Source organism: Phaenicophaeus curvirostris, chromosome 3 (assembly GCF_032191515.1).
Source record: "Phaenicophaeus curvirostris isolate KB17595 chromosome 3, BPBGC_Pcur_1.0, whole genome shotgun sequence".
Classification (NCBI taxonomy): Eukaryota; Metazoa; Chordata; class Aves; order Cuculiformes; family Cuculidae; genus Phaenicophaeus; species Phaenicophaeus curvirostris.
The window spans coordinates 94,604,990-94,624,038 of record NC_091394.1 but is presented as its reverse complement, the minus strand read 5'-3'; the positions used below and the strand labels follow the sequence as shown (position 1 = coordinate 94,624,038).

At 41.2% G+C, this 19,049-nt stretch overlaps 2 protein-coding genes across 4 annotated transcripts in view; both read left to right on the top strand.

Annotated features, from left to right (window-relative positions):
- The window catches only part of AGO2 (argonaute RISC catalytic component 2), a 124,183-nt gene extending 122,327 nt beyond the window's left edge, over positions 1 to 1,856 (top strand). Inside the window, exon 20 of the transcript XR_011337216.1 lies at positions 1,844 to 1,856. The gene's annotated coding sequence lies outside the window, so the exon portion shown is untranslated. The remainder of the gene's footprint in view (positions 1 to 1,843) is intronic.
- Positions 1 to 19,049, top strand: part of TRAPPC9 (trafficking protein particle complex subunit 9) — a 540,656-nt gene that overhangs the window by 34,231 nt on the left and 487,376 nt on the right. For all 3 annotated transcript variants that reach the window (XM_069854713.1, XM_069854711.1, XM_069854712.1), the window contains 2 exons: positions 50 to 193; positions 13,060 to 13,186. In XM_069854713.1, coding sequence (XP_069710814.1) covers positions 50 to 193; positions 13,060 to 13,186 — 271 coding nt within the window. The remainder of the gene's footprint in view (positions 1 to 49; positions 194 to 13,059; positions 13,187 to 19,049) is intronic.

Here is a 19,049-nt window from a genome sequence, read left to right as displayed (position 1 = left end):
GTGATGACATATTGCTTTAAAAAGTATTAAATGACTACTTCTTTTCTAGGAACTCATAGAGGATGGGCAGCAGTACAGATGCGTTTGCTTCACGAACTAGTGTACGCTTCCAGAAGGATGGGCAATCCTGCACTATGCGTCAGGCACCTTTCTTTCCTTCTCCAGACCATGTTGGATTTTCTTTCTGATCAAGGTATGATTTTAGAAAGAAAGGTAGTTACACTTTCTTCTGGTCTACAGTCAAATCATAGAATGGTTTGAGTTGGAAGGGACCATAAAGATCATCCAGTTCCAACCCCCCTGCCAATGGGCATGGACAACTCCCGCTAGACCAGGCTGCTCAAGGTCCCATCCAACCTGACCTTGAACATTTCCAAGGAGAGGGGCATCCACAGCTTCCCTGGGCAACCTGTGCCAGTGCCTCACCACCCTCATTGTGATGAATTTCTTTCTAATGTCTAGTCTAACTCTTCCTCCTTCCAATTTAAAGCCATTCTCACTTGCCCTATTACTTCATGCCCTTTTAAAAAGTCCCTCCCCAGGTTTCCTATAGCCCCTTCAGGTACTCGAAGGCTGCTCTAATGTCTCCCCAGAGCCTTCTCTTCTCCAGGCTGAACGACCCAACTCTCTCAGCCTGTCAATTAAAAATTATTTTAAATTTATAGTCCCTTTTAAACCTCAGAATGCCTGAAAAAATAAACTAACAAAACCCCTTCAACTTTGGGTTGTAGTAAAGGACAAAAGTGGAATGATTTGAATGCATAGGGTTATGCTTCTCACTATTTTAAGTCTGTGAACTGCTTCCCTTATAGTATTAACTTTTTAAGTGTTGCAGTTGATATTCTTCTCTGGTAATCACATGACTGAAACTTGTAGGTTTTCTTAACCAATTAAAGGATTAAGAAACTGGAGTAATGCAGTAGCATTGGAGTTCAAGAATGCTAAGACTTTATTATTTTTTCTGTGCTGCATTGGAAGTTGCCAGTTACCGGTTACTGGGTGGAGAAAAACTCACTCTTTTTAAAACTTCTTTACCTGAATTTTTTTTTTGTTAAATCAAATAATCCTCTTATTTTTAAAGACTGTAATTAATAATTTATGTTAAATCCCACACTTGTTTTTAAAATTCGTGTAGCTTGCAGGTCATCTTTAAAAACAGAACAAATAGAAGTGAAAACTCTAGCTGCTATAACTTTCTTTCAGCTTAAACTTTTGACACTGGAACTTGATATTCTAATCCCTTTTGTCTCAGGATTAGCTGCCTCTAGACACAGAAGAGGAATATTTTCTTTTTCTACTTTGTTAATCTAATTCTGTTCCTTTATTGCTTCAATGGAAGTTGAGATACTGGGACTTCAGAAAATGGAAATAATTGATTTCTTCATTGTTTCAAATAAAAGTTCTGAAAATGAGATGTACTAGTTATAATGAAAGACCTATAAATTAGAAACTCTTGCTTCTATTCATGGGACACAAATGTGTAGTCGAAACTGGTTTGTGTTTGAACCAAAATTTTCTTATATTTTAATTGAATGACACTTGATAATTATTTTAAATACCACTATTGTTTGTGTTTACGTGAATTACAATTCCCAACCCTGCAGCCTGGGGTATCTGAATAAAAAGTATCATCAAGTAAATAAGGGAATGTCAGTCACTGTTTTAACAACATGGAAGCTAAGAGTCTGATTTAAAAGTAAGCTGTTTAGTTACATAAATATGTAAAATGCAGATGACATCTTAGCAAAAAGAGGTACCAAATTCTGCATGAAGGCTTTCTAATCTTAAGCCATTATGTTTTAATGTTAACAAGCCCTTCAGAATCACTCTTTCTTTAAATAAGAATTAAATCATACAATTGCAAAGTTGCTTAGAATTAAATCTCTCTCTTTCACACAATGCTTTTTGAAACATGACACTATATATACAGCTCACACTGAATTTGATTTAGGTACAGTCAGATACCTGGAAAAACCTCGGTATTTTATTGTGGGTCTCTATTGATAATATCCATGCTACTTAAAATGACTGTCATATTTGTTGCTAGCTGAGAATCGTTTACATGCTCTTCTGTTAGGGCCTGTTTAAACACAGAGCTACTCGCAGCCCAGAAAGCTAGTTGTATCCTGGGCTGCGTCAAAAGAAGGGTGACCAGTAGGTCGAGGGAGGTGATTCTCCCCCTCTGCTCTGTTCTCATGAGACCTCAGTTGGAGTCCTGCATTCAGTTCTGGAGTCCTCAGCACAGGTAGGACATGGGTCTGATAGAGCAAGTCCAGAGCAGGAAGGTAATCCAAGGGCTGGAGCAGCTCTGCTATGAGGACAGGCTGAGAGAGTTGGGGTTGTTCAGCCTGGAGAAGAGAAGGCTCCGGGGGGACCTTCTAGCAGCCTCCCAGTACTTAAAGGGGGCTGCAGGAAAGCTGGGGAAGGTTGCTTGAACAGGGAATGCAGGGATAGCATGAGGGGTAACATTTTTAAGCTGAAAGAGGAGGTTTAGATTAGATATTAGGAAGAAAGTTTTTCCTGTGAGGATGGTAAGGTCACTGGTACAGGTTGCCTGGAGAAGTGGTGACTGCCTCATGCCTGGAGGTGTTCAAGGCTGGATTGGATAAGGCTTTGAGCAATCTTACCCAGTGGAATATGTCCCTGCCTACAGCAGGGGGGTTGCAACTGGATGATCTTTAAGGTCCCTTTCAATCCAAACCATTCTATGATTCTTTGATTTGTTTTAGCGCTAACAAACAAACAATGAAATCCTGGGCTTTGTTACAAATACCCCTTTGATAGAGGCAAGTCCTCCCCGGAGTGGATACTCATCACCCCAACCAGTCATTGATTCTTCTGAAAGACAAGAAATCTTTCATCGAAGACTTTTTTATGACACTTCTCTTCAACCAGAGGACAGATGAGGACCTACTTGTGATGAAAGATTTAGGGGATTTCCTTGATGTAGCTGGATATTTTATCTTCAGAAGCAAAGCATATCAACAGAGCTCATCACTCTCCATTAGGAGGGATTTCTATGTGGGAGTTTTGATTTTCAGTATGCCTGCTTTATATAGCTCCATACAGGCACAGGAAGTACCATGGAGTGGCTGAGATCATTACTTGGTCAGGAGTTGTCAGATAGGGACAGCGTGCCATAGGTACACGTGGTCAGTGGGATGATAGGAGCATAGCTCTAGCTAAGAAAAAGTTTTTGTTTTTCCTTTTGAAGGTCCTGAGTTGGGTTTTCAGAAATATCCCTACTTGTCTAAGTTTCATTGATATGGTTCTGGAATCCATGGTGGCAGGATTATCCCTTCTCCAGCACTGGCTGTCACTTGGCACTTCAAAATCATAGGACATGTTGATCCTTGCAAACCATGATCCCATGCAAACCATGATCCCATGCAAACCTTAGAGGTTTGTAAGTTTGGTTCCAGGCTGTTTTCTTGTGAAAACAAGCTCGCACCTTCCAGAAGATGTTTATTGTCAGCCTATGCTGAGATCATCCTCCCTGATGAGGAATTTCTGCCAAAATTTATGCTGAATGCTATTTTGGTTCCCCTCATCCTCTAGATCTGTTGTGATGGACTTGTCAGTGTTGGCTGGGCAGACACTTTGATGCCTTGACAGCTTAGATTTGGTGGTAGTTGGAGAACCAGGGACTACATGCCAATAATCTGAGGTTGCTTTCAGAATGTGTTCATCCTCCTTTCAAGACCAATGTGATCAGGTGATGGCTGACACGTCAACCACTAGGGTGAGGTCTGTGCCTTTTGCAAAGATGTGATGAGCATTAGCTAAGGAAAAAAAAACAACCCAAACCTTGTTTATCTGTAGAATTTTGGTTAAACTTGGACTGATCGTAATTTGATGATGTCAGACATGGTGTCTGACGACTCTTAGGAGATTTAAAAGGCATATTTTAACTCACAGCTTGGAAGGGGTAACTATGCAGTATTTTACAGACATTTTTATTTATGGAACAGATTGCATATGCATTCACGTGGTGATATTTAAATTTCAAGATGCTATGCAGAAATGCAGGAAATAAGAAATATTAAACTGGGCTCATAAAAATCGGAAGCTAGACCAAAAGTGAATGTGTTAATGCCCTTAAGTGTAACCTGTCTGCCAAGTCTATCCTGGCAGCAGTAAAGACCAGACTCAGTTCCTGAGGATTTTTGCTTAAAACATTGTCTTGAATTTCCATGCATGCACCTGGGAAAGTGAAATCATGCTGCATGGGCCCTTGGTGAGTTATAGTTCCTCACACAGATTTGACTAAATGGCATTTCACTGGAAAAAGGGATAAGAGCAACCTATAAACCTATAAATAACTGCTGCTACGCTGGAGCAGGGAATAATTTATAAACCATTTCTTGTTTTCAGGGACTGCTGGAACAACCTGCTACTGTTTTGTTCTTTTGCTTGTCTGGCTGAGACTTTCTCATTTTTTTTCCATGTTTAGACTGCTGTAGGCAAGAATTCTTGAGAGGTGCAGCTTATTTTTTTTCCTTCACCTTGATCTGGTTGCTCGCTATTACTCCCCGTTTGCCATTCCTCCTGCCTATTCCCATAGCGCTCATCGTCTTTTTTTTTTTCTCCCATTCTTCATATTTAGGTGATAGGAAACAAGCAGTGTGCTCAGGTGGCCAAGAAGGCCAACAGCATCGCTGCTTGTATCAAAAATGGTGTGGCCAGCACGATTCTGCCCTTGTACTTGGTGCTGGTGAGGCTGCACCTTGAGTACTGTGCTCAGTTTTGGGCCCCTTACTAAGAGAAAGACATTGAGGTGCTGGAGCGTGTCCAGGGAAGGACAGTGAAGCTGGTGAAGGGTCTGGAGAAGAAACATTATGAGGAGCAGCCGAGGGACCTGGGATTGTTTAGCCTGGAAAGAGGAGGCTGAGGGAAGAAAATGTTTGAAGCGTGACTTCTTTCCAAGGAATGATCAAGCATTCAAGTGGGTATGACTTAATTCCAGCATTCCAGAATGAAAAAAAAAACAAACGACCACCACACCCTTTTGATACATTCAGGAAAGATTAGGAGAGATAGAGAGAAACAGTAACTGAATGAGATCTTGGTGTTGAGGAAAGAGATTATGTAGCTTTTGCTTTTCAAAGCAGTTGCAGGCTATTAGGAAATGGACAATAATGGCAATATCACCATTTGTTGCTGAGCCAGGGTTATTTCTAAGAGTTTCTAGAGTAGACTTGATTGTGGTGTTGCTTCTTGGAGAGTGGTAAGAAAGAGATCCTGCGTTGCAAATTGTCTCTTAAAAAGTTTGCTTATGCTAACTGTCACAGGTGTGTAACGTAGTGTCAAGGTTTAACCCTGAGCCGGTTAATTTTGGCAGCTAAAACCATGCAGCTGGACTCCCAGATCCCTTCTCCGTCACCCCTTCAGGAGAAAGGGAAACGAGGGGAAAAAGAAACATGCAGGTTAGAAATGAAAACTACAGTTTTAATGAAATAATAATAATGGAAGTAATTAGAAAGTAATAAAATATATACAAATCTATGAGATCATGCCCCCACCCCACTCCTCAATGACTGTACATCACTATAAATACTGTAGAGCGGGCACGAGGGAGCGAGTCTGTGGCTGGGAGGGAGCTGGGCTCTATTCAGTAACACGCGGATGTGGGATCAGGAGCAACCAGAGAGACGAGGTCCTTGCTGGACATGAGCTGTTACAGAAGAGGGTGAGACCCTCATCATCTCATGGTTTTTTTCTGAGTATGATGTATATGGTCAGTTTGGGGTCACCTGTTCTGTCCCTGCAGGTGCAGCCTTCTTTCACCAGCTTGAGGATGGCCTTGGTTACTATAGGAGTAAATATAAGCAATGGCCTTTTTGTGTACCATTGCCCCATGATATAACTTCTAGAGAGAAATTGTCTAAAAAACATGCAGTTTGCTTTTAGAAAATGAAGTTACTTAGACGAGACTGAGTTAAGAGTCAGAAAACTGACTCTAATTTAGCTCAAACCACAACAAATAGGCATTAGTGGCTTTGAATCATAGAATCATAGAATAACCAGGTTGGAAGAGACCCACCGGATCATCGAGTCCAACCATTCCTAACAAACACTAAACCATGCCCCTTAGCACCTCGTCCACCCGTGCCTTAAACACCTCCAGGGAAGGTGAATCAACCACCTCCCTTGGCAGCCTATAGCTTTCCTCTGTTTCTGCTGCAATACTTGATAATATGGATGTAGCCTGTCAGCACTTTGCAATATTTTGTAGTCATAAGGAAAGTTATTCCTGAATACTGCGTTTAAATTAAGACAACATTTCCCCTAGGAAGTTCTGTAGTGTGTAAATTAATTTTTAGAGAGGTAAAAATTATTGATTTTAAGGGTTGAAAAGAATGAACCTTTAATCAGACTGAACAGAGAATGCAGATTAAAACTTGATGTAGATGTCTGAGTTGATGTTGGGGTTTACTTAACTGACACTAATGAACTGGTTTTAATGCACTGCATTGTATTTTAGTTGACAAAGTACCTGCAAGCTGCTTTTGCCTAATCAATAAATCTTTCAAGAGGGAGCTAGTTTGGTTGGTCTTATAATATAAAAATTACCTGATTTCAGGATGGAGACTGCAATCTCCACTGTAATTACCAGGGAATATTTATGGCAGCATGGTAGGTTTTTAGCCATTCAGTAGAAATCTTTTTGCAGTTTCAGCATAGTGCCATATCTTATCTGTGTATGTAGATATAAAAGAAGTGGATAACTGTATGTAGATGAAAAATGTAATTGAACAGACTTGTTACCTCATGTGTACAGCACTGGCACAACATGGGCTAAGAATGAATATAGAATCGTGGAATGGTTTGGGTTGGAAGAGACCTTGAAGATCATCCCATTCCAACCCCCCTGCTATAGGCAGGGACACCTCCCACTGGATCAGGTTGCTCAAGGTCCCATTCAACCTGGCCTTGGAACACCTCCAGGGATGGGGCATCCACAGCTTCCCTGGGCAACCTGTGCCAGTGTCTCACCACTCTTATCATGAAGAATTTCTTCCTAATGCTCCAGCACTCTGATCATCTTTGTGGCATCCTCTGGACCAGTTCCAACAGTTCCATCTCCTTATTTCGGGGATTCCAGAACTGGATACAGGACTCTAGGTAAGGTCTCATGAGAGTGGCATAGAGGAGGGAGAATCCTCTCCTTCGACCTGCTGGCCACACTTTTGATGCAGTCCAGGATATGGATGGCTTTCTGATTAATATATTTTAAAAAAAGCTTGAATGTAAATTCCTTCTTACATATTGTAATAAAAAATTGCACACGAGGTAAGAGGAAGCTTGCTGGAAGCCACTTAACTCTTTCTATTCATTGTGGCGTCATGATTTTTGCAGCTTTTCATCTCTTTCTGTGTTTTCTTCAGCTGTATACTATAAAACATAAGCACTGGTACGTGCTGCTGTTGCTGGGAACTTTTAATTTGTGACACATTTTTGAAAACCTGTTTTCTTTCATTTATTTCAAAATAGCTGCAGCATGGTAAAACTGTCTGGGCTTGGTTTATTTATTTAATATCTCTCTCTGGAATTAGCGTTGTCTAGAGACAAGCTGGCTTTGTTTAATAACTTCACTCAAACTGCTTTATTAAAAAGGTGCAATTTATCTTCCTGAAATAACGTCTTTTAGATGATGTAGAAAGTAAAGATTGCAAAGACTAAAACCACAATGCCTACAAGTGTTTATCTGTTTCGAATAATGATCTGCTTATCCCTGTGTTCCTTGAGTAACTTTGCTTCACATCCTAATTCAGTGAATTTATTCATTGTGAAGTGGAATAAATAAATGAGGCAAAGTAAACTAGCAATAGAGATAAAGGAATTAAATTCATTTGCATAGCAAAAAGTAGGAAGATCAATGATTTTTTGAGTTACATCAAAGAAAAACTACTGTACTGTGAATAAAATGACAACTGATCCAAGTTGTCTAGCATTATAAACAAACCTGAAAGCCTTTCACACATGATTTACCTTTGTTTAGACTTGAATGTTGATGAGGTTCAGGCAAAACCTCCATATCTAAATTCTTGTGTAAAACGGAAGATCAGTCATCATAAGAAAACAGCGCGTTTCTTCATGACAAAATGAAGTTTGTGAGATTTAGTTCAAAATTCCTATCTTCATGTAGTTACCTCTGATTTTTGAAGAAGCCTGATTAGAGTAGTTGAGGGAAAAGTTACCAGGGTACAAATGAAGACAAGTTGCAAAGTTTATGTTCCAGGAAAAAGAAAAGATTCCTTTGGGAAAAGCAATATGAAGACATGAAGTATTTGTGCTGTATTTTTAAGAGGTAATATTTTTTTACTGAAGGATTTTAGAATCATAGAATATCTTGGTTATAAAGGACCTTTGAGATCACTGAGTCCAACTGTACCTGTCTACTACTAAACCATATTCCTGAGCACGTCATCTGCCTGTCTTTGAAATAGCTCCAGGGCTGGTGACTCAACCACCTCCCTGGGCAGCCTCTTCCAGTGCCTGAGAACCATTTTGGTGAAGAAATTTTTCCTGATGTCTAATCTGAACCTTCCCTGGCACAACTTGAGGCCATTTCCTCTTGTTTTATCACCTATCACTTGAGAGGAGAGACCAGCTACCTGTTGTCTTCCAGTTGCCAGCCAGCTTGCATGTGCTTCCTGTCAGACTGGTGATAAAGTCGAATATAGGTGAAAGTCTGCAATGAGCTATTCAGGGAAGTATGAAAACATAGGTAAGTGCTGAGATTTATTGCAGCAGAGACTATCAGAATGCAGACTCCGCATTCTGTGTGTTGCTTTCAAAGCAACTTGTTCAAGTATCAGATCTCTGAGCAGCTTAAAGCCATGTTTATTTGCTCTGCCTATTTTTCAGAAAAATATTAGAGATGCTTTTTGTTTACTAAAACTGTAGAAAATGCTGTCACCGAGTACCTATCAGGCTTAATGTAATGGAAAACTGGGTGATGCTTGCCTGCAAATTAGAGGAGAGCTGCTCTGTTCTGCTGAATTAAACAACCGAAATACTGAATTAGTAAATTGATCATGCAAGTCTTGCTAAGGCACTTCACTGACAACATTAGCTTGCTTGTGGTATTGAAGAGCGATGTACTGAGTGTACGAATTGGATGTTCACTGTCCATCTACATCTGTCCAAAACTAGACATGAGGGACTACCTGAAAGGTCATTAAGGCCTAGTGATTAATGTAGAAGTAAAAAGTTTGTAGCAGTTACTGTCTATGAATACTCATATTTCTGCTTCATATATATTTCTGCTTCAGCTTTTTTGGGAGTCTTAATGTATTTTGTGGCCTTTCTGAAATTCTTTTTTAGTTTAAATAATACACTGTGTCTTGATGGCAGGATGATGCTGAAGATCTTCTTTCTTCTCTAGTTGTAAGAGGGCTCACTAAACAATGCTCTTCTTTCCTTCTGAAGGAAATACCTAAGTTTCTGGATGAAGAATCTACTGTTTCTCTTGCTTTTTCTGCTGTGGGGCTGACTTTCCTGTGTTGTTACACGTTAGTAGTAGTTGATCAAGGGGAATTTTGACGCTCTGTTCCTGAGAGAGCTGGGTAGGCAGCTGGCTGCCACTTTTCATACAATCATTAGGGCTGGAAAAGACCTCTGTGATCATCCAGCCAACACCACTGTGCCTACTAAACCATGTCCTGAAGTGTCACATCAGTGTGCTATGCTTCTTAGGGTTCGGCTACTGCAGGAGGTCTCCTCAGACGTCATGGTTTCCAAGTGCTTAAAGATGTTATTCTCTAACTGAGCTTCTTTCTTAGAATCATAGAATTGTTTGGTTGGAAAAGACCTCTGAGAGCATCAAGGCCAACCGCCCCTGTCCACTACTAAGTCATATCCCTGAGCACCTTGTTTACCCATCCTGTAAATACCTCCAGGGATGGAGACTCCACCACCTCCCTGTGCAGCCTCCTCCAGTGCCTGAGAACCCTTTCCATAAAGAAATTTTTCCTGATGTCTAATCTGAACCTCCCCTAGAGGAACTTGAGGCTATTTCCTTTAGTCCTGTTGCCTATCACTTGGAAGAAGAGACCAACCCCCATCTTGTTACAGCCTTCTTTCAGGTAGTTGTAAAGCTTTCAGTCACAAATGGTTTCTAACTGTGCAACCAAAGCTTTCACGTTTTTGTGTCTTCATATTAAAAGGCTCAAAGGATCTTTGGGACAAAACCAATGTTCATTGTGTTGACATGAAGCAGTTAAGCAAAAAACTATCAAGGATATTGGCGTACTTGCAAAATTTTCAGTTAGCAGAAGCAGTCAAAAAAAGTAATAAACCCAATTTGGTATGAAATGAGGAGATTGTACTGTGAGGTTGTACTGAACAAACTGAGAAGTGATAGTGCTGACTGTGGATTTGTTCGGCTTTGTTTAGTTGCAGCCATTCTGTGATCCTGATCTTTCAGTGAGTCTTGAGAGAAGCTGGGGGAGAAAAAATCATGAACGCGGTTATTCCAGATGAGAAAATAAGCCATAATTTCTCACTTGAATGATACTCTAAAACCTACACAAGAGAATCCAGTAGTGTTTCCACATGCAGTGCTGGCTTTTAAAGCTGTTGAGGTGAATTCACAGGTATAAGGATCAAATGGAGGTTGCTTTCCTGCTGATGTATAGAAACATGAAGACACTAGGTGGGTAAAGACCTCCAAGAGTAGCTGCCTTCTATCTCTTCTTTGCAAACAGGAAGGTAAGTATTAGTGATTGTTTCAGTCACAGAGAGTCTTCTAAACTGTGGGTCAGGAGACCGAGTAGTTGAACAGATCATCCAGGGAGGGTGGTGTAGTTTCTGATTGTGTCAAAACATGATGACAGCCAGGCAGATGCTGGGAAAATTCAGAGCTGTTTGAAAGGAGCATCAGCAGCAGGTTTTTGGCAAGTAGTGCTAGGGGAGGCTTAGATTGGCTATTAGGTAAAACTTTTACTGGAAGAGTGATGAAGAATTGGAAGAGACTGCCCAGGGAAGTGGTGCAGTCTGCTCCTGAATATGTTCAAAAAGTGCATAGATGGTAGATTTGTGACATGGTTTAGTAGGCACGATGGTGTTGGGCTGATGGTTGTACTGGATGATCTTAGAGGTCTTTTCCAACCTTAATGATTCTATGATGTAGTTTCTTTAACATCTTAGTTGAGATGCAGTGCTAAATGAAAAGTAATAGAGGTGCTGGCTTGGCAGCAGCATGTTATAAACTGCATTTCATACAACATCAGCATGGAAAAATGTCTTCGTTTAGTCCCTTTGGTTTGCAGAGAGCATGCTGAGCTCCTACTGTGGAATAAAAATGTGACTCAAATCTATTAGCACGTTATTTTTGCAAGTGCCAGCATGCTTTCTTTGAGTACAATAATTGACAGAGTTTCACACTAGGAAATGAAAACCGATTGTTCAGAACTACAGACCTCCAGTTTCAAATAGAATTAGGTGCATGCTGTAGCATTTTGTTCATCATTCCTGGTAACTGTGATGCTTTCCATCTCAGTGGATTCAGCTTGTGCTATGTGCCCTTGCTCATGACATGGCAAATCACAACCCATGTACTGTAGCCTGAATTTTCTATGAAGATACTTGGCTTTGAACCACCACAGCTCCTGGCTGTGCTACGCTGATCTGACTGTATATGTAGAATCGTAGAATGGGTTGCGTCAGAAGGGACCTAAAAGATCATCCTGTTCCAACCCCCCAGCCGTGGAAGGGACACCTTCCCCGGATCAGGTTGCTCTAAGTCTCATCCACTTTAGCCTTGAACACCTCCAGGGAGGAGGTTTCTCTTGGCAACTTGTGCCAGTGCCTCACTGCCCTCACAGTAACCATTTCTTCCTAATGCCTAATCTAGATGTGGTGAGTGGCTCAAGAGAAAGTTCAGTGAAACAGATGCAAGCAAGGCAATTTGTCAGTTATGTGGCATTAATTTCACAGTGAAGGTGATTACAGTCAGTGTTTATTTACTTCGAAAATGAGCTGGATTGATGTGGGCAGCACAACCATTCATTCTGAAAAATCCAGAAAATTGTCTTGCTTCAGGTCACTTAATTATATTTGATCCATCCATTAGGGCTTCTGGAGTTTAACTCTAAACATTGTATGCAAAATTAGAGTAATTTTGTATACATAGTAAACAAGTAAAACTTTAAAATTATAGAATTGTTAAGATTGGAAAAGGCCTCTAAGGTCATCTGGTCCAACCAGCAATGCAACACCACTGTGCTGACTAAACTGTGTCTTGAAGCACCACATCTGCAAGTTTTTTTTAACATCTCCAGGGATGGAGACTCCACTGCTTCCCTGGGCAGTCTGTTTCAGTGATTCACCACTCTTCCAGTACAGAAATTTTTCCTAATATCCAGTCTAAACCCACCTTGGCTCAACTTGAGCCCATTTCCTCTTGTTCTGTCATGTTACTTGGTTGAAGACATCAACGCTCTCCTCTCTTACAGCCTCCTTTCAGGTAGTTGTAGAGAGCGAGGTCTCCCCTCAGCCTTCTCTTCTCCAAGCTAAACTATCCCAGTTCCTTCCATTTCCCTCAGTGGCTCCTCATAAGACTTGTTCTCTAGACCCTTCACCAGCCTTGTTGCCCTCCTCTGGATGCGCTCCAGCACCTCAACGTTTTTCTTATACTGAGGGGCCCAAAACTGAACACAGGATTCGATGTGCACAGGGACACAATTACTTCCCGACTCCTGCTGGCCACATCTTTTTTGATCCAGTCCAAAATGCTGTTGACCTTCTTGGCCACCTGGGCGCACTGCTGGCTCATGTTCAGCTGTCTGTTGAGCAACACCACCAGGTCCTTTTCTGCCAGGCAGCTCTCCAGCTGCTCTTCCCTAAGCCTGTAGCGCTGCATGGGTTTGTTGTGGCAAAAATGCGAAACCTGGCACTTGGCCTTGTTGGATCTCATACAGTTGGCCTCTGCTCACCAATCCAGCCTGTCTAGGTCCCTCTGCAGAGCCGATGTTATAACTTCATCTTAAACTTCTGTTACATGTAAGTTTGAAATTGTTTTTTAACTTTAGTTTCAACAAATTTATTTTCTAGAAAAGAAAGATGTAACACAGAGCTTGGAAAGCTACACAGCAAAATGTCCCGGTACAATGGAGTTCATCACTCTTCCAGATGGTTTGAAGTTACCTCCTGTTCCGTTCACCAAATTGCCTATTGTGAGGTAAGACTCCAAAAGATAATCTTTAACTTTTCCACACTACCTGTCAAATTTTAAAGGATACTGGAAGAATGAAGCCTTCTCAGTTTATTTAAGTTGTTCACCATAACATGGAAAAATATCAAAATGACAAATTGTTTTGAGAAGTTCTTAGGCAAAAATAGAGCCTTTGAGCAGAAGATACTTTCTGTGGCCTTTAGTTTTAGAAGAAGAGAGTTGTTTGTTTCTTTAAAACTGTCATTCAAGAGTTTCTGATACAATAAAAAAAAAGATTTTGTAATCGCAGCTGAGATTTAAGTTAGGTAGCTGATCATACTGAAGGCCCATGATGCTATTTCTGTCCATGGAGCCCAGAACTCAGCTGGAACTGGTGCCTTTTGTAGCAGTTCCTTTCCAGATGTTGCATTTTCAAGCTGGCACCTTCACTGGCGTATTCAAAAACCCATGTTTCTTTTTGTGCCTGTGTGCCAAGGTGCATCATGCAGTCAGTCCAATGAGTGGTACCTTGTTTTGATTAAAGACTGGTGCGAAGTATTAGAGAGAGTCAGAGACAGAGAGAAAACAGCCATTGGGCATCAGTAATAAAAGCTAAGGCTGAAAGAACATCTTTGTCGTGAAGCGTGTTTTGAAGGAAAGATAATTGCTATTCAGAAAAAATATGGTAGACGTTACTCGAAAGAATTCTCAGAGCTTTAAATTCTCAGTGGGATGTCATCAAACATTTCATGAAGCAAGACTTCTGGTATCGCAAAGAGGTAATAAAGTGTGTAACCAAAGAGTGGCAATTATATTTATGTTCACATTACTTTTAGTCTCTAAAATGAAAAAGAGTGTTTTGCTCTATGACCATTTTTCATGATGCAACCAGTTTTACTATGTTTTCTCTTAACTTCTTCACATTTTTTGTCACATTTACTGAAGAAAGAGACCTTGTCTGACGAGTTGTAGTGCATTTCACATGATAGGGCTGTTCACACTAACACTTTGTTGTGTGGGAGGTGCTTTCTTGAGGGACAGGATTGACTGGAGCATATGGTTGTGTGCGGTCAGATGGAATTTTATGTGGAATCAGAATGGTTTCCAGTCATGTTCTGGAAAGTGTTTTATTCTTCTGGTTGGCCCACGTACCAAGCTGTGCACCGAGTAGCCACCTGGGTCACCCCACTTTTGATATGTATTCACAGGGGAAAAATGCATCTTCCCTGAGGTCTTCTTGGGGGTGCTAGTGAATGAGAAGCTCAACATGGGCTGACAGTGTATGCTTGCAGCCCAGAAAGCCGAAAGTATTGTGGACTGCATCGAACGAAATGTGACCAGCAAGTTGAGGGAGGTGACTCTCCCCCTTTCCTCCACTCTTGTGAGACCTCACCTGGAGTCTCATGTGGATCTGTTATAGTGAGTCCAGAGGAGGCCAGGAAGAAGATCTGAGGGCTGGAGCACCTTCCATATGAGGACAGGCTGGGAGAGTTGGGGTTGCTCAGCCTGGAGAACATAAGACTCCGGGGAGTCGTTATAGCAGCCTTCTAGTACTTAAAGAGGGCGCACAGGAAAGCTGGGGATGGGCTTTTTATCAGAGTGCACTGATAGAATGAGGGGTAATGGTTTTAAGCTGAAGGAGGGGAGCTTAGATGAGATACTAGGTTGAAATTTTTTTACTGTGAACGCGGTGAGGGACTGGCACAGGTTGCCCAGAGAAGTTGTGGCTGCCCTGTCCTTGGAGGTGTTTAAGGCCAGTTTGGTTGAGAATTTGAGCAATGTGATTCAGTGAAAGGTGTTGCTGCCCAGGGCAGAGGGGTTGGAGCTGGCTGACCTTTAAGGTCCCTTCCAACCCAAACAATTGTGTGATTTTATGGTTGTCCCCTTGTTTGTCTATCCTGGGTCATATTTACAGTCAAGACACATGGGTAGTCATTTGCAGGTTTTTCTACCCTGATTTAGGTACCTGCTATAGGTTATGGTGAATTACTGGGATAGGTGGACAGTACTGATTCATTTTGCTTTGACCTTAAAATGTCTGCTGACAAGTTGGAGAAAGAGAAGGGCAACGAAGCTAGTGAAGGATCTGGAGCACAAATGCTATGAGGATTGGCTGAGGGAACTGGGGTTGTTTAATCTGGAGAAGAGGAGGCCGACAGGAGACTTTATCACTCTCTGAAGCTAACTGAAAGGAGGTTGTAGCAAGGTGGTCATTGATCTCTTCTTCCAAGTAACAAGTAATAGGATGAGAGGGAATGGACAAAAGTTGCACCAGGGGAGGTTTAGATTGTATGTTAGGAAAAATTTCTTTACTGAAACAGTGGTGAAGCCTTGGAAGAGGCTACCCAAGGAAGTAGTGGGATCACCATCCCTTGAGGTGTTCACAAAGTGTGTAGATCTGGTGCTTCAGGACATGGTTTAGTAGGCACAGTGGCGTTGAGCTTATGGTTGTACTGGATGAACTTAGAGATCTTTTCTAACCTTAGTGATTCTATGATTCTGTGATTCTAAGTTCAGGTAACTGTGTCTGTGTGTGTTAGTTGAGTTTTCTGGTCATTACATTCCACAGGCAGATTCCCACCTAAATACAGGAAGCAGACCTGTATTTCTTCTTCTGAATTTTTTTAGACAACAAACTTAGTGCGGATTTGAACTCAGCCTTTTTTGGGGAATGTTAGTTATATCTAACTATATATCTAACTCCAGTTATATCTACCCAGCAGACCTCATGTGCTGCAGAGATATCCAGCTGTTACAGTTGGAAAACAGCCATGCTGGAGGATCACAGAGCTCTTCCAGCTAAATCATGCTAATTTTGGAGACATCAATTATAAACCTGTGGAAATGCGTTTTTTGATCAATATTGAATAACCTAAGTTTATGATTCAATCCATGCTAGAGCCCTCTGGAAACATTCACAGTTATTGATGATGACTTCTATTTACTGTTGGCATTTTATGGTCTGCAAGTTTTTAATCTGTTCAATGTGAGGTGCTTATTTTGGATGCAGATTTCTTTATCAAAATACTGTCAAACATGAAAATGCCACAGTGAAACTGAAACACAGTTGCACTGCTACCTTTTTCTCCCCCAGTCCTATAAAGCAATAGAAGACATTTGGCTTGGCAAAATCGTTATATTCCTGTTAGTCATTTAACTGGTATTTAATGTCTAGCTGTCTTTTATTTAAGTTTGGTATTCTTTATAGTCTTTCTTTTTTCGTGTGTGTGTGTCATGTAATTTAACTAGATGCTTGCTATTATTGATGTGCTTGGAATCATAGAATCATTCAGTTGACAACGGCTAAATGTGAGCCAGCAGTGTGCCCAGATGGCCAAGAAGGACAATGACATCTTGGCCAGTATCAGAAACAGTGTGGCTGGCAGGAATTGATTGTGCCCCTGTACTTGGTGCTGGTGAGGCCACACTTCCAATACGTGCTCAGTTTTATGCCCCTCATTACAAGAAAGACATTGAGGTGCTGGAATGTGTCCAGAGAGGAGCAACGAAGCTGGTGAGGGGGCTGAAGAACAAGCCTGAGAGGCAGCTGAAGGAACTGGGGTTGGAGGAAAGGAGTCTGAGGGGAGACCTTATTGCAGTCTACAACTGCCTAAAAGGAGGTTGTGTAGTGAGGTGGGGGTTGGTCTCTTGTCCCAAGTGACAGGTGATAGGACAAGAGGAAATGGCCTCAGATTGCACCAGGGAAGGTTCAGATTGGACATTAGGAAAAATTTCTTTATGGAAAGGGTTCTCAGGCCCTGGAAGAGGCTGCCCAGGTTGGTGGTTGAGTCACCATCTCTGGAGGCTTTTAAAAGACAGGTAGATGAAGTGCTTAGGGATATGGTTTTGTAGTGGGCAGGCATGGTTGGACTTCATGATCTCAAAGGTCTTTTCCAACCTAGTGATTCTCTGATTCTATGACTAAGGTTAGAAAAGGCCTCTAAGGTCATCAAGTGCAACAGTAAGCCCAGCACCACTCTGCGTACTAAACCGTGTCCTGAAGTGCTGCATCATTATCATATTTTTAAGTGTTTTCTTTTAGCCTTTGGAATTTTGTGATTTTTTTTTTTTTGACATTTCAAATACTGTAGTGCAATCTTGAAAGCTCCTTGAGGAATTTATATTTCTTTTGATGAAGCTTCAGAAATAAAAGCATGTTGGATTGAATAGTACTCCATTATTGCATGCTAGAAAATCATCATCTGGTATTTTCACTAACACAAAATAGAAGAGTTTATTGTCTTTCTATTCCAATAGATGCACTATGCCTATTTTCATAGTATCATGGAATGATAGAATGGTTTGGGTTGGAAGGAACCCTAAAGATCACCCAATTCCAAACCCCCAGCCATGGGCAGGGACATCTCGCACTGGATCAAGTAATTTAAAGCCTCATCCAACTTGTTCTTGAACACCTCCAGGGATGGGGCATCCACAAATTCTCTGGGCAACCTGTGCCAGTGCCTCACCACTGTCACAGCAGAAAATTTCTTCCTCATACCACATCTAGATCTCCCCTCTTTCAGCTTAAAACCATCCTCCCTTGTCCTATCCCTGCACTCCCTGATACAAGCCCCCTCCCCAGCTTTCCTGTAGGTACTGGCAGGCTGCTATAAGGTCTCCCTGAAGCCTTCTCTTTTCCAGACTGAACAACCTCAACTCTCTCAGACTGTCCTCGTGTGGGAGGTGCTCCAGCCCTTGGATCACCTTTGTGGACTCCTTTGGGCTGGGTCTAACACATCCATATCCTCCCTGTGCTGTGTTACTTTACCTGTGTTAAAACTAATTTTCTTACTAACGCATTTAAAGCAAGAAAGAATTTTCTTACTTTTCAACACTGATATCTTTTAGTTGTCCTCAAATACTTTCTTCACTACTTTATATTTACTTACTGCCATTTTTTCCCTTCCTCCTGTTTACTTAGTAGAGTGGAGGTTTTTTTAATTGTTTTAATTACCCCTTCAAGCAAGGTTGTTTCTAATTAACACAACTTTCTCTAAATTAAAAATTTTGATCTTCTGGGTAGCTAGTGAAATTATTCCATAATTCCTAATTGTTTGTCATTTGAATTCAGTCAGGCTGGGCCAGGGGCTAGCAAATGTACGTTATTGAAGTTTTTCACATAAAGCCCTTAAAAAAAATCTCCATTTTCTATCACCTGGGAGGGTATCAGCTGTCGAATAGGTGACTGAAGAACATTCATTCCTCAGTCATGCACTAAGATAAAACAGGTTCTCCTATTTGTACAATAATGATGGATGAGCCAAAGCACTTCGTTCTATATATAAAATAAAATAAACTGAAATTCCTTTTTATTAGCACTTTATCATATCACAGAATTATGGAATGGTTTGAGTTGGAAGGGATGCTCCTGCCATTGGCAGGACCACCTCCCACTAGATCAGGCTGGTTAAGGCCCCATCCAACTTGACCTTTAGCACTTCCAGAGATGGGACATCCACAACTTCCCTGGGCAACCTGTTCCAGTACCTCACGACCCTCATTGTGAAGAAATTCCGCCTTATGTCTAGTCTAAATCTGTCCCTCTCCAATTTATAGCCATTCCCCTTAGTCCTATCACTATATGCCTTTAAAGTCCCTCCCCAGCTTTCTTGTTGCCCCCTTCACGTTTGTTTGTTTCCTCAAGTAAATATTGTTCACATGGTTTGCTTGAAGTTGCATTCTAATTTGTAACAAAGGTCTATCAGAAGAGGTTTCAAAAGATGAAATATTCATGAATCTGTCATAGTTTCTGTACTCTTCAGGCTTGTTGTCTGTCATTTGGCATTTGGTTATGATGCTGAGATGAAGTATCACCAACAGACGATGTATGGTTGTGATTTATTTCTGGTTCCAAAATACTTTTAATGTTATCTAGTATCTTCTTATC